Source organism: Taurulus bubalis, assembly GCF_910589615.1.
Source record: "Taurulus bubalis genome assembly, chromosome: 1".
Taxonomy (NCBI): Eukaryota; Metazoa; Chordata; class Actinopteri; order Perciformes; family Cottidae; genus Taurulus; species Taurulus bubalis.
The window spans coordinates 31249595-31264893 of NC_136589.1; the positions used below are offsets into that span (position 1 = coordinate 31249595).

General features: G+C 43.4%; 2 protein-coding genes across 2 annotated transcripts in view; one reads left to right on the forward strand and one right to left on the reverse strand.

The window, feature by feature from the left end:
- The window catches only part of map3k20b (mitogen-activated protein kinase kinase kinase 20b), a gene marked incomplete at its 3' end in the record, with an annotated part of 9613 nt that extends 8513 nt beyond the window's left edge, over nt 1-1100 (forward strand). Inside the window, exons 10-11 of the mRNA XM_079237052.1 lie at nt 1-37; nt 156-1100. The exon at nt 1-37 is cut by the window's left edge and continues 144 nt beyond it. Coding sequence (XP_079093178.1) covers nt 1-37; nt 156-1100 — 982 coding nt within the window. The remainder of the gene's footprint in view (nt 38-155) is intronic.
- A 701-nt stretch (nt 1101-1801) lies between these two features.
- Nucleotides 1802-15299, reverse strand: part of LOC306753201 (dynein axonemal heavy chain 11-like) — a gene marked incomplete at both ends in the record, with an annotated part of 35310 nt that continues 21812 nt past the window's right edge. Inside the window, 33 exon segments of the mRNA XM_079237063.1 lie at nt 1802-2049; nt 2265-2405; nt 2529-2641; nt 2882-2997; nt 3184-3366; nt 4076-4258; nt 4459-4518; nt 4865-4984; nt 5065-5256; nt 5330-5419; nt 5559-5696; nt 5919-6046; nt 6194-6342; nt 6462-6655; nt 6757-6879; nt 6949-7119; nt 7208-7348; nt 7488-7652; nt 7975-8179; nt 8298-8420; nt 8602-8704; nt 8857-8989; nt 10196-10369; nt 10528-10662; nt 11295-11396; nt 11742-11924; nt 12439-12582; nt 13440-13553; nt 13760-13906; nt 13998-14171; nt 14246-14305; nt 14611-14772; nt 14897-15039. Of these exon segments, the coding sequence (XP_079093189.1) occupies nt 1802-2049; nt 2265-2405; nt 2529-2641; nt 2882-2997; nt 3184-3366; nt 4076-4258; nt 4459-4518; nt 4865-4984; nt 5065-5256; nt 5330-5419; nt 5559-5696; nt 5919-6046; nt 6194-6342; nt 6462-6655; nt 6757-6879; nt 6949-7119; nt 7208-7348; nt 7488-7652; nt 7975-8179; nt 8298-8420; nt 8602-8704; nt 8857-8989; nt 10196-10369; nt 10528-10662; nt 11295-11396; nt 11742-11924; nt 12439-12582; nt 13440-13553; nt 13760-13906; nt 13998-14171; nt 14246-14305; nt 14611-14772; nt 14897-15039 (4757 nt within the window).

Consider the following 15299-nt stretch of genomic DNA (forward strand, 5'->3'; position numbering starts at 1 on the left):
CACCTCCCTACTCATGGAGCGCTCAAACATCTCACCAGTAAGTGGAAGTTTATTTATGTTCTTTCAGCTCTCTGAACAGGCTTACATTTACTCAAATACTTTTTATTTTAACGATCTTTGTCCTCCTCTTCTTCCCTTCTGCCTGCCTTTATCAGTTCTTCACATCCATCGGTTCCTCCGGCTCCTTCTTCCGCTCGCATTCTCAAGACTCCAACAGCGCTACGGTCAGCAGTGCTGGCGTCAGCTGCCTCCTCCGCACCCTCAGCAATGGAGACACGGAGAGGGGGAGCAGTGCGGCGCTGGAGAGGGGGATGGGCTCGCTCGACAGCGGGAGGCTGCATGCCGTGCTCCGAGGGTTGCAGGGGCGGTTGGGAGAGGAGGATGGGGAAGAGGAAGGAACCCTGGAGGAGAAAGGCTGGGGGCAGAGGGAAAGAGATGAGACAGGAAGCATGGAGGGAGGAAGGGTGCAGGTGACACTCAGGAGTTTCCCAGGGGGTGTAGTTGAGAGGGAGGAGAGGACATGGGGGGACGGGGACCGGGAGAAAGGAGGGATGCAGAGGAGCAGGGTGACCACCATAGTCCGAGGGTATTCGGGTGGGTTTGGAGAGGCAGAAGGGGAGAAGGAAGGAGGATGGGAGATAGAAAGGTTGGGGGACAGGTTAGATGATAAAGGGATGGAGGGCGGTATAGAGGGAGGGAGGCTCCCAACCATGTTCAAGGGTCTCCATGGAAGTATGGGGGGCATGCTGTCCTTGGACATGGATGAGATGGGGGAGATGGAGAGACTCGGTGACATGGACATGAACATGAACATGGGCGACCTGGGAGTGATGAAGGTCAGGAGTGAGCTGGGGGTCAGGGGTCGCAGGAGTGACATGGGAGTCGTGCTCCAGGGAGTCAGAGGTGACTGCAGCGAGGCCATCAGCCAAAAGATTAGAGGTGAAGTAGGGGTCATCGGTCAATCGGGGGTGCAGGTGAGCATGCGGGCTTCGTCCAATCAGAACTCTGTGAAGAGCTCCAGCGTGCGACATGGAACCAAGATCAACATGGCCACTGCAGCCATGGACATGATGGAGCTTGATTGGTCTGACAGTGACTAGAAAACATATTAGCACACACACACATGCACAGAAAACACACGTAGAAATACATACAAAGGCCAAACTAGAATGATTTTGACTTGTTAGCACATACGGTATCTGAGCTACAGTATGTGGATTAGAATCTCCAGTTTAAAAATAGCTGGTTTACACACATTTCTTTTTGTTAATTCTTTTTTATTGAATGGATGAATACTATACACACGTGTACTGTGAAGTAGGAAGGAGCGAAAAGACAATTAGAGGTTGTCTTGTCATGTTGTCAGAATGACTTCACCTGTGTAATTTAATGTGCTATTAAAACTGTTGCATAACATACTGTCAGAGGTACAAGTGCTACAAAATAACACACTTGAATGCCGCTCTAATGAGGCAGCACTGTCTGATTTTTTTTCTTCTTCTTCTCCTGCTTAAAAGTTATTTTGTAGTTTAGATATGATTTGTTCAAAACAAGTTTTGACTATCGGTTCTAACTGTGATCTAGTGTGTGCATTTTTGGCATTTCTTTCTGTATATTTTATCATTTTTCAATAAAAAGAGAAGAAACTCAACATTCCAGTCTATGTGCATACATTTTCTGAATTTGACAATAAGGATGACAAATAGCCCAAAGATCACACGTGATAACATGGTACGCACCTACGTTGCCCCAAAAAATAGCATCCCTCTCAACTTTTGAATCTTGACCCCTCAACTCCCTCTCACACACTGAGCAGCAGAGCCACTCCTGCCAGCACCCACTTGGCAGGCCTTTCCCTGGTTTTGATGCTGAAAGTCCAAACATATGTGGGTCCTCTGATCTTGGTCTTGTAGAGCGGACACTCATAGATATTCCTGGTCTCATGGCGGTCATTGGGCACAGCTCGCACTGAGATGACGGGCATAGCTGGGGTCAGTTCCTTTAGACGGGCTTCAGCAATCACCCCGGCCTGAGTGTCCCATCTTGCACCTGTGAGAGGAGAACACAAGTGATGAGGACAGCACAAATGGTATATTAAAATCTTTGGAATTTCAACATTATAGAAAGGGAGGCAATGATAAACATGTCCAGAGGGGGAAAATAAGTTTTCACTCAAAATGTCCAAAAGACAGGATAAGTAACAGAAAAAGGCCCTCCATGTCGCCCCTCCAAGAGCGAGGAAATGAAAGGCAGTGTTTGTCTACCTTCCATGTAAAGTCCATAGACGTATGCACCCTCCCTGGCAGGTTGGTTGAACTCTTCCTTAAACTTCTTGGTCACATCCACCGTCAGGTTTACTTTATCTAGGGGCCACTCGTTCTTCCGCGCCAGAGACTGCATCACCGCTGGAAAGACAGAACAATATAAAAGCAAAAAAAGGATTATTGGCAAATAGAGAAAGAAAGATAATGGGAGAGTCGTGAATATATTTTAGTCACGCCTAGGTAGCGCTCTTATCTGTGCGTTACCAGTGAGGAAGGACTGTGGGTTGAATAGTCCAGACAGCCAGACCACACTAGGCAGAGACAAGTCCTGAGTCCAGCTGTCCAGCTCTTTACAGCGCTGCAACACATTATTATACCTGAGACACACACACACACACACGCACACACACGCACACACACGCACACACACGCACAATTTAGAGTAATGTCAGTATACAGCTACTGTAGATGGATTGTAAAGCAGATACTGAAATGTGTCCCTACATTTTTTTAACACACACACACACACACACACACACACACACACACACACACACACACACACACACACACACACACACACACACACACACACACACACACACACACACACACACCATATAGCCAGGCTGTAGGTGGATGGGTAGGCCAGCTTGGTCCAGGTATCAGGGACGTTGTCAAAGAACAGGGCTGATTGCAGCTTCTCCATCTCAGAGGAGATGGCCAGTTCACCCTTTGAATACACACATTGAAGATTAGACACAAGTGCAATTACTGTAACAAACAGCTGCGTGACCTTTTTACACTACAGTGTATGGCAGCTCTTCAGATGAAGGAAATCAGCAGAATGGGTTTGTGCGTCGGACCAAGAGGGGTGTACTGTACGCAACACAAACACACATAAAGGTATAAAGCATACCTTAAGTCCCAGGTCAAGCCTCTTGAGCGAGCGCCGTATCTCAGAGATGAGTGTGTTCATGCGCTCACACTCCTGGAAGCAGACCAGAATGTAAGGGGACCGTTCAGCTGTCTTCGAGGTGATGTCGGACATGTTGTACTCCTCTGGCAGCTTCTCCAGCACTTCATCTAAAATTGTTTTCACCTGAGGCGGCGTGGTATAGTAAGTATACAAATATCTGTCTCTTCTCATGATATTTAGTGTTTTCATTATTTTCAATTAGTTTCACCTGTCATGTCACCTGTCATACGGGTCATGTTATTGCCTCCCATTGGTTGTTTATAGCAATGGTTCTCAAATGGGGATACGTGAGATAAAAAAAAAAAATAAAAAAGAAAAAAATATATATATATATATATAAAATGAGCATCCATAAAAAAATCCTTTAAAAATTGTTATTTAATCAATATTCAATAAAATATAAGTGTACGTTCATAAACTGATTTGTATATATTCCATCAGACACTGACGGCACAGCGCTGTGTATTACATCTTTTTTTCAGGCAAAAATGCTTTGCGCTGGTCAGGGGGTCCTTGGCTGAAAATAATATTTCACAGTAAATCACTGAAAAAAGGTTGAGAACCACTGTTTTATAGTATATAGGCGCGGCCACACACGTTTTGTTTGTTAAATGACCTGATGAAGCCCTGTAGTGGTTAAAACAAGGTGGCTCTTCTAATGATTTAGCGACTAGAAGGAAGGCTTTTAAATGGTTCCTTCCTCTTTGTTCTAACATTTTGGAGTGCTTGGATTGCCTTCCTGTTTATCTTTGTGTGATATGTTTGCCGGGATTATGAGTTCAGGTACAGGTTCAGTCAGTTGATGGCGTATTGAAAATGTAGGCGTAGCTACCTTCTCCTCCAGGGTCTGTGAGGCTCCCTCCCCCATCACGGCGTCAGGAGACTGCAGCTCCAGCAGAGTGTGGAAAAGATTATCTGACGTCACTGTCAAGAACTCAATTTCTGCATTGGGGTGCAACCCATAATGCACTGGGCTCTCGTGGGGCAGCATCTCATCTATGAAATCATGGTAGCCCTGGACATATAGAAAAATAAATGTTGAATGCCATCTATTATTGTCATTTGTTTGAAACAAACCAATATTAATCATTTGGTACTTTTATTTAAAGTGTTTTATAGTCGGACATATTTAGTGGATAGACTTTCCTTGTGTAACCTGTAGAAACAGCTAACGATGAAAGTTTAAACTGTGTCAAGCTATCCACCTTTAGTTACCTTGTAGTCCAGGTTGGAGGGGACAACAAACCCAGGAGCCAAAGAAAGCTTCCGGTCAAACTGAGAAAAAAACACAGAGAGAAGAATTTCCGCCTGAGATCTCTAACAGAGTACAAATGTTAAATGGTCCTAGGTAGCCAAAAGGGTCCAACGGTTGCCTAAATCTGGCACGTCTGCTTGCCAGACACACTTCTGTGCAATATCTGGCCCATTTTGCGAAATTGCGGCTGACTTGAGCTGATTCTCAGCCCAAAAAAGAAAATCATCTTTTGTTTGCACTCCAAAAACACAGCTAAATCTGGCACATTTCACATTTGGTCCTCATGTGCTGTAGCACAGCTGATCATGCCAACATTTAACCCCAATCACCAGACATTGTCTTTCTCTCTCAAACAAAAGTACAAACCTGGTTGGGCTGCATATATTCTTCCAGGTATGTTCTGCAGAGCCGTCTGTCCCAGTCATCAGTGATGTGTCCTCCATACATGATCTCCCCAAACAGATACCTCAGGTCCTCCCATGGCACCTTCAATATCATAATCATTATGAAATCACTGCTGTACAATCATCATCGTATCACTCACATGCATCAACAGCACACCCCACCTGTGCATTAGCCTCCAGGTAGTTGTAGAGGACGTTCACTGATATCGTCAGGTCTCCAGTGTTGAAGGGATACTTTCGGTTCCAACCTTGGGATCCAAACTTCCTCCTCTCTGCCACACAGGCGTGGAAGTAACACAGAGAGAAGAGGATGGTCTTAAACTCCTGCTCACGGCTGCACTGGTCCAGGATGTCCTAGAAAGAGACCAATGGGGTAATAAATAAACACATGAGCACAACTAGCACAAGGTACTCAGTCGACACTCACCTGGTCAAAGTTGTCCAGAGCGGCATGCAAATTGGCATGCATGCCCGTAGGAGGTTCATTGGTGATCTTGATAGCGTTTTCTAGAATGCCCTGAGGAAAGCATATAAAATCTGTATGTAATGCCACTACTAAACAGTGAAGAACTGTAGCCTCTACACATCCTGCATTCATCCTATGTATATATGCTTGGTGCACTGATGGCTTTACCGCATGCACACTGCATCTCTACCTGTGGGATAATGTGTTCCTGGGGTGTTGGTGCCGGCTCAGCGCTCATGAAGACTCTGTAGTCCGGATTACTGCCCTCACAGCAGCGCTCCAGGAGCTTCTCAAGTGAACCCAGCCAGCGCGCAACCAGGTGGATGTTCTACAGGCAGGTGAATGAAAACACATAATCAAAATCAAATATAGGACAGTGATGGGGTGAACTTTAAGGCATGGAGTATTGAGAATTTCAGTAATGAATTATTATAAAAAGGGAGTGTGGAACATGGGAGCATGATTGAGTCACATATTGATTTCCTAGGAAAGAACATGATTTCAATCGATCCAAATATTGCGTATAAACTCATCTCTCTTCCAGTCAGACCTGCAATATAACCCAATGACCCTCCTTGGCAGCCATCTCCATGGCAACCTCAGCCACAGCTTCCTGGCCCTGGCCCAAGGACACGTTGTGAAGCTTCCCAAGGTCGATAGTGAAACCAAGCTTTCTCCCTGGGAACAGGAATGTGTTGATGTAGATAAAAACCTCCCATTCGGAAAACTCTTCATGTGATTATACTCCCTTTGAAATCCATCCATCCATCCATCCATTCATCCATCCATCCATCCATCCAAGTGAGTCCACTCTTTTTCCAGTACCCAGTGACTCCACATCTTTAAGTGGGTCCACTCCAGGGGACAGGATGAAGAACACCGGTGAGCCTGGACCACTTTCTCTGAATGACTTAGCAAATTCAGTCTTTCGGCCCTCTGTATACTTCACCCCAAGTTTCTCCTCCACAAAGTTCCTACGGTATACCAACAGGAAGAGCAGAAATAGTCTGGGTTTGTGGAAAGTGTATAGAAAAATTGATAATCCAAAAAGAATGAACATACGTAACAAAAGAGGAGAAAAACCCTTCCTCACCTCAGGGCATAGGTCATACGATCGGGTCTCAGGGCTCTCATCATAATGAGCTTCTGTAGGGAGCTTTTCCCTTTCCACTCCTGAGGAAACGTCTCTTTCTCAGGACACTCAGACTCCACCATCTTCTTCCAGCGCTTAGGAGAGCCTTCAATGTCCCGATCCAGACCACGAAACTCATCAGTGAAACTCATAACCTAGGCAACAACAAAGCACAGCAGGTTGTATTGGCACAATTCCACTTCCAATTTTTTTGTCGGCAAAAAATCATCCTGTGTGGATGTGTGTGTGCATGCACCTTGATGGCGCTCCACGCCGAGTTGGAAAGAAAGTCAAGGGGGCTGACGTAGTGGTGGTCAATGTTAAAACGCAGCAGGAAGTCAAGCTCTCGCACATCTATCTCTTTACTCATCAGGAGCAACTGAAAGAGAACAGACACAGTCAGGGATGAAACACACTCCCTCTGACGCTGACACAGACACATACACACCTGGAACGCTAGCTGTGCAGTAAAGGTGAGCTTGTCTCTTTCAAATAGACCCCTGCTGATGTAGTTGAAGGTGGAGTAGGTAACACAGTCTATGAGCGTGTTTACTCTGCTCTTCACATCCTCACAGGCCTCCGCCATCTCCACCGCCTTGTGGAAAACCACATTAAAGGCCTGAGAACGAGAGGGAGAAGGTTCATTACATAGTTGCATCAATTCATCACAATTTGAATTAATTCAGTTTCTCAGTTGAGAGCCAGACCTTGAGACTGAACTGGTACATGGGGTTGATCTTGTTGAGATCGTTCATGATAAAGTAGAGCAGCGAAGCTCTGACGGCAACCAGACGATAGAGTTCTCTGGCTTCGTTTATCTTCACCTCATTGACTTTAGCTTCCAGGACCTGAGAATAAAGGATGGAGGGAGAAGACCGGATAAGAAGAGATGGATCATAAGAAGAAATATGTTGAAGAAAGATGCAATACTTGTGATCTTCTTCACGTCAGGCCGTAATAACTAAGCACACACATTCATCCGGTTACCTTCATCTCGATCTCGGCAGCAGTGTGCTTGGTGGTCTCGAGCTTCTCCACCAGCACGTTGTCCCCCAGGAAGTTACTCTCTGCAGCAGACAGCCTGGACAGCAGCTCGTCCTCCAGGAGCTTCAGCTCGATCTTGAACATGTTCTGCTGTGTGGTCAGTTCACTCTGCAGGGAGTTACACAGACAGGTTTGGCCATTTTGAAGAATTGCTTACTCTTCATCACGGTCTTCCCTTTTATATACTAAAGTGATGTAGCAATAACACACACACATTAACAGTACTGCAATGTATTATTATAGTAAAAACTGGTCTTTGAAGCGGTAAGGTTATCGAATCTTAAAATACTTTTGGCCCCCACTACTATCATATTACAGTACATTGCAATGGGAAAACAGATAAACAGTAGTGGATCATGATGTTTTAGGACCAAAACCAATTTTCAATAGCACAAAGGGAAAGAGGATCCTAATAACTAACTGACCCCACCTTAAAGTGCTCCAGGTCCGGTCTCTCCTGATTCACCACCTGGGCCAGCAGCTGGTCCTCCAGACCATCCCTGGTCACAGTGAAATTGATGAGCGTGGTCTGGGCTTGAATTTCTGGCTTGTAGTGAGGATTGGCCAACTTGGTGTGGAGGATCAGTCGGAAGCCTGGGTGGAAGAAACACTCCTTGTCCCCAACCTTTATACAACTGTGAGAGAGTGGTACAGAGGAAGGAAGTGTGAAGCACAAGTGGAGAAAACTAAGAGGAACAAATGGTCCTTTGTTTTGTGTGTGTCCGGTACGTGTGCTCACATGTGTGTCCATACCTTCCCTTCTTGATGGTGTGTCGTCCAAGCAGAGGGTCAATAACAGGGTCAATGGTCTCTTCGAGGTTCTCTATGAGCACAGTGTCCCCTGCTACTACAGCCTGTTCTATCACATCTACATAGCTGGAACAACATTTAAACAATGAAAAGAAGATGTACACAAATAGTGTCTGTTCACCCAGACAGAGAAAATAAAAGTGCCGCTAAGAGCTAGAGCATCGGATATATAGCAGCAATTCAGGGTCTGTATAGAAAGCTCTTATCTCTACCCGAGGATGCACGAGAGGAATAAGGAAATACTTACCCTCTCTGCCCTAGACTGATGACCTTGAGGCCGCTGCCATGGCGACTCTTGATCCACTTGATGCCTTGTAGCTGAGGGTCAATGAGGAGAGGCCAGCGCTCACCTGAAGCGACGCACACATGATCCACACATTGACAATAAACTATATATTGAGCAAATCTAGCGCTGCACTTTTTTTTATTGAAGCTGACTATCATCACTTGGTGATGTGCTACAGTATTATTGTATCTGTATATTTACTGCGCCACTACTCACAGTTTGTGAGGATGGACGCATTCTGAGTTGACATTTTGTCTCCAGGTAAGCCCTCATTGTTCCACTGGGCTACCATCGCATCATCAGTCAGCATCAACACTGGATCTAAGCCTTCGGTCATGGGGATGAGATCCTGATGGAGAAATGAGCAAACTAAGAAGAGATGTGATCATGGGAATGGGCGGCATGGTGGTGCAGTGGTTAGCTCTGTCACCACACATCATCCCCGTCTGGACAGGGCCTTTCCGTGAGAGGAAGAAGTGAGAGATTTTCACATCATGTGATGGAGCCTATTTTCTCCAATTTATTTGAGTTAATGGTGCTTTTTATGCTGAGAGGAAGGTACTTGTTCCTCTCGCTAATCTGTTAAGAAAATGATCTGATCAGGGATCTTGTGATGTTTTAAAAATGCTTGTTCACTTTAGTTTGGTCTTTCTGCTCACACAGGTTTTCTGTCGGGGGACTTTAATTCCTTTAAGAAGGAGTAGGTTCCCCTCTAAAATCTATTTGTGTGTGATTTTTCCTGCTGTAATGTTGGTCATTTCCAAAGTAAGGAAAGTTTACATGTTTATCTGCTTCACTAACTATATGTATTTTGATTGTGCCTCTTGAGAGGCCACATTTGATTTCCTTTGTCAAAGTGCATTTGACTAGCGACCCTCCCTGATTGGCAGGTACCGTGATATAAATGGAGGACGGCCTCTGTTTTGTTTACTGGAAGGTTTTCTTCTGCAACAATTGTCAGCAGAGAACAAGTGATGACGAGATGAAGCGTTCCAGCAAATTAGTTCACAGAAGGGTTCATTTCCCCAGGCCTGTTGGCCACAAAGTGTAAAACAGGCGGACCTATTGAAGATGATTTAAACCATGTGATCTCTGTATGTGATCTTTGGGATGGTCGGCTAATTGTCTTGTGAGTAATGCCTCAAATGGGTGTAACTCAATCCTTTGGTGGCAGTGGTTTAACCAGTCACAGAGCAGTGAATGTTCTTGTGTAACTATAACAGAGACATAGAGGGGAGACTTTATTTGTTTTTTTTATGAAGGAACAATAACTTCTCAACTTGTTCTGGCTATGTGCGTAATCAATGACATCATTGGTCTAAAACAACACAAACCTTGATACGCGCTTTACAGAAAACTTCCTGGATAACTTGGTAGAGCAGGCAACACCACCACAGTGAACCCTGAGGCCCTTATCAGACGCAGCGTGTTTTAGCAGCCTGGGCTGGCTTTTTGTAATTCTTTTTGATGAGAGTAAAGCATGAAGCTTCTAGTGCAACGTCATATAAAGATAGCCTCATAACTTAGGAAATAATTCTTGATTGTAAGATTGTACCTTTTGGCTGCGCAGGAAGGGCATCCAGAGGTTGTCCTGCAGCTCTCTCCTGTACTTCTTGGAGAAGGAGCCAGCATATGAGATGAAGGCTGCGGTTAGGAGGACGTCCCCACTGAGAGTTTCCTCTTGTTCATGGTACTGAGCCACTGAGTGGGCCCAGCGTACATTCTCACTCTGAAAAACAGCACACATGCAGTGAAACCCTATACAAGAAGCACCCCTTATTCCCAAAATAGTTGGTATACGACATACTGCACTAAAACAAAATGTTTCAATTCAGCATTAAGAAACGCATAACAAACTAAACTCCCATTGGTCATAGCTGTGCCTACCTCCAGTCCTTTGACCAGCCGGTTAGCGAGCTCTATTGTCTTGTTGGTGCGGTTGACCTCCTCTTGAAAGCGAAGTTTCTCTGATGTGGCTTTCTCAAAGGCTGATGTCAGAGTTTCCAGGCTACTGTCCAGCTCCTAAGAGAGAGGAAATATGATGACCCTGGATGTTCCTTAATAAAATATCTCTAACGCTGTGTGCAAGCTGTAAATTACCTGACAATTAAATTAAAGTAGCAGTGTGAAACCACACATTAACCTCTCTTGAATGCACTTAGAAAGGTCTGCTATTACCGCTAGTTCAACAAGATAATAAAGCACGTGCAGGAGCATTCATAATTATAGAGACGCTGCTGCAAGAGGAAGGGGAGTGGTAGTGGATTATCACAGGGCCTTTAAAAGTCACTGCCACCAGGAGTAAAAAGAGCATGAAGAGCCAGTAGGCCCTGTAAACAAAATGCAGCCTCTTTGTAGCAGGCACGTGAGTATTGTGTAATATTTATTATGCTTGCTATTTTTTATATATAATATATAAGATATTGTTTATATTGTTTGCTTCAAGGATTTGTACATTTGTTTTGTTGATGTAGTCTTAATATTTTGGGTGGGGCTGGACATTTTTCCAGGAAACAAACAAACAATACTTGGTCGACAGTGAAAAATCTGTATTACTACTATATATATTTACTTAATTTAACTATATGCAAAGACAGAAGACACTGAAAGAAAGACAAAGAAAAAGAAAGGAACACATATTTAAACAGACATACAGCAAGTTTCTTCCTGATGGCCTCTAGTTTCTCAGCAGCCTCAGCCAGATCAGCATTGGCCTGAGACAAACACATCCTCTTCATCTCTACCTCACATAATACCTGTGGACAAAACAAACACGCACACACAGACCAGTCTGAGATATATGTATAGTGCTATCAGTAAAATGCCATGTAATTTGTAAGACATGCAGACAAAACTATAACCAGAAAACCACTTAATCTATATGATAAAATACCATGCACACATCGTGTAATTGATATTCTGATATATAAACACAACAAAGCAGAAAACTTTGTACTTACAAAAATCTACCCAGGGCAGCAATAGTTGGGGAAAGATAAACATTAAATCAGCAAACAACAGGAACACAGTACTGTACACTGAAAAACATCACACACATTGGTTTAGATTGTATGACACTATGTATGAAAGCTGGTATGTACCTCGTGGAAGCGTATGATGTTGATCACCCAGGCACACAGCCCTGCAGCAGCTGAGGATTTCTGTCGCACAAACTCTGGGTTGAACTCGGGGTCACTGAGGTGGTCGTCTCTCACAGACCTCACCGTGGCCTCAGGGATGTGCTCTTTGTCAAAGTTCACCAGAGCTTGAAGGAAGTCGTCCACCTGCATGTGCAGATGTGTGTGTGTGTGAATAGATAAAATGATGTCACTTCACGATCTCCATACATGAGACTTTTTGCAGGCTTTTTGGATTCTAAATCATGAGCTGGAATTGAAAAATATAATTAAATTAAAATACACAATTTGGCAACTGTCTAATAAAGTGTTTATATAAATCTGAAAAAAGTGAGATCAAACATCTCTTTTACAAGTTAGCAGCAGCACATAGAACATAAAATATAGAGGTTGTAAAACATTCAGTATAATACAGCCTTTCAGAAAAATAGATAACATACAAAATCAGTAAACTAGAATCGCAGTCCATATATGATCACAAAAATATGAAAACAGATACACAATAAAGGACGAGAAATAAAACGGTGATAAGTCATTTCAAATGTGACAATGTTATTTCACCAGTAAGGGGAATATTTATTTGTGATGGACTTTTTGGCTTTGTGGTTGCCAGCCATTAATCTAAAAAAACACTATAGGAGACATGGCCGTAAAATATCACCTTGCTCATGACCATCTTGGAAGCCTTCCAGCTGCGATCTTTGGGGATTCGGCCTTGGGGAGACAGTAGCACCAGAACAGCTGCTGAAACGTTGGTAACAATAGCTGGAGGGTTGGGGAACGTCCTCAGCTCTGTCAGGTTCAACTGGAAGAGTACACACAAACACACACACACACAACCTTGCAGTTTGTTTTATATTTGCATCACTAGCAATTAATTACTAGTTGAATTAAATTACATAAAACAAATCAAATTAAAGCAGGCCTTTGCACCTTTGCCATAGTTTAGCTTTTCCAATGTGTGTGCTGAGTTTCATTTATTTACATGCACCCCAAGCCCCTCAAAAACAACTTTGTGTTTAAGGCAAATGGCACAAAATAGCAGCCACAGCAACATAGTCAGTCACGATTTGGATGATTTTTCATCATGAAGCTCTTATAGCTCTGATAGTACAGACCGAATTTGGTGTCAATATGATGAAATCTGTTGGAGGAGTTTGTTAAAGTACAACGTTTGTAAAAACAAAACATTGCTCAAATAGATTACTTCCTGTTTTGCCTCCTAGAGGTCGATTTGTCAGGTCCTTATGTGGATACGTGTGGCACATTCCGTGGTGATTGGCCCAATGGTTGTTGGGTTAAGTTATGTCTATTGATGTTCTGAACCCAGCCCCTTTTGAAGTTGAATATCTTTAAAACACAATGAGATATAAAACAAGCTTTTAATATGTTTGTATAGTCTTTATCCACTGATGGTCCACAACAAATTTGGGAGCAATCAGACCTACGCTAGGAGGAGTTTGCAAATATTTGTTTGGAAAAAAATAAAAATCTCCATCAAAATGGCAATGAATTTGCATAAATAATACTCATAACAATTCCTATAGTTTCAATAAGGCCTTTCCGGCCCACCGTTGTCTGTGCTTGGGCCCTAATAAATCAGCTGTGGAGACAGGATTCAGGTCTCTGTATATTTTATATATATATACACAAGTGTTTTACTCTGTTTAGTGTATTGAGTGCTGTATTGGCTGCTTGTAGGGCCGGTTCAGCCTTGGCCAGGTCGTCCTCAGTCTCCTGCTGCTGTTTGGTCACTTTAGCTTGGATCGCTGCCACCTGAAGAAACAAAGCAAAGACACAGAAGAGTGAGAAGTCTACTATTTACTTTGAACAGATTGTTGCAAGTTTGGCTGATGCTAAGTAGTGTAAACTGAAGAAGTGACATGGAATTAAACTAAAAAGGATTTTGCACGTACTCGCACACATACGCACATACGCACACACGCACACACACACACACACACACACACACACACACACACCCTTTGCTCCTCTGCATCCGCCACAGCTCTCTCTTGGTTGAGTCTGTCTGTCTGTTGTCCTATTTTAGCTATGAGAGCCTCTATGTCTGTGTTCCTCTGCCACAGCTCCACCTCCTGCACTGCTAGCTTGGCTTTTAGATCCTCTACCTGAGCAAGACAGACAGGGATTTAAAAACAACATAAAATGGCAGGACAGATTGGGAGATACATATAGATACATATAGATATATTGTCTGACCTGTGATGCAGTCGTCTGCAGTTTTTGCAGGCCGTTCTCTAAGCGCTCCATCTTCTGGGTCAGCTCTGTGCGTTTTTTCCCCAGCAGGTTGCCATACAGCTTCATAAACTCCAGGAAACTTTTTGGGGTAGTGTAGTTAAAGTGTTTCTCGTTCTGTTGGTACTTGACACTCACCTGTACGACCGAGAGATGATGTCAGAGAAGGTGTCAGGAGTGGTCATCCCCCATGGTGCTTTGCAACAACTTACCTCATTGACACTGGTGTGAGCGTAGGAGATGAACTCACTGATCGATGCACGCACATTTGGCTTCATAGGATAAACACGCACAGAAATTTGGGGAATTATTACACTGGCAGGTATTGGTTGGAGGAACTACATTTTTCTTAATATACTTAATGACATTGACAAATCTAATTCTAGTTCCCTTGTGCTGTATAACTAAATTTGATTGTTCTTCATATTTATGGATACAACTGGCGTATTATCTACATTCCAACATTACGTTTCTACTATTAAAGATACACGTTTCTATTCCTAAACTACCAAAGAGAAGAGGAAGAAGTTCATCTTTAAACAAAGGGAATATGAATGCTAGGTGAATGAGCTGACACCTCCAGTCCAGGTATCTTCTCTATGAAAGTAGTGCTGACAGACTGCAGGGCGTGCTGAGGCCATTGGTGAAACCAGTCTATGGCTGTACAATTCACCAGAGCCGGAAACTTTCGTGCACGTGTTCGCAATGTGAACCCAACTGGGGAGAAACACAAGACAACCTGGAGGCCAGAGAGGTTGGTGGCAGACATATTTGACAATCAATGATATGAGAAAAGGGGTTTAAATAATGCAGGTATTATATTACACTTTCTATAGCATATCACACATAATAATGTTTCAGACCTTGAGCTGTCTTCGTATCCTCTCAATAAAGAAGCTCCAGCAGTTGTCTCTGCTATCTATGAGTCCTAATCCTCTCAGCTCCATCCGGATTGATGTCACAATCATATCCACTTCTTCATCACTAAACAGATCTGGAATATCTCCTAAATAACACAAACAATGCTGGCTCAAAATGTGTATTTGACTAAATATCTCTTTATTATTATTATTATTAATTATATCCAATTTAAAGTGCATTTAAATCACATTAAAGTCCTTATACCAGCCAGTGTAACCTGGGATTGAATCATCATGATCCATGTGCCACCTCAGTAATGAAAAATATATATTTACAGATACGTTTTGATGAGTTTTTCACCACTTACGTTTACATGTATCTAACCTGTGAACAAATTGTCTAATT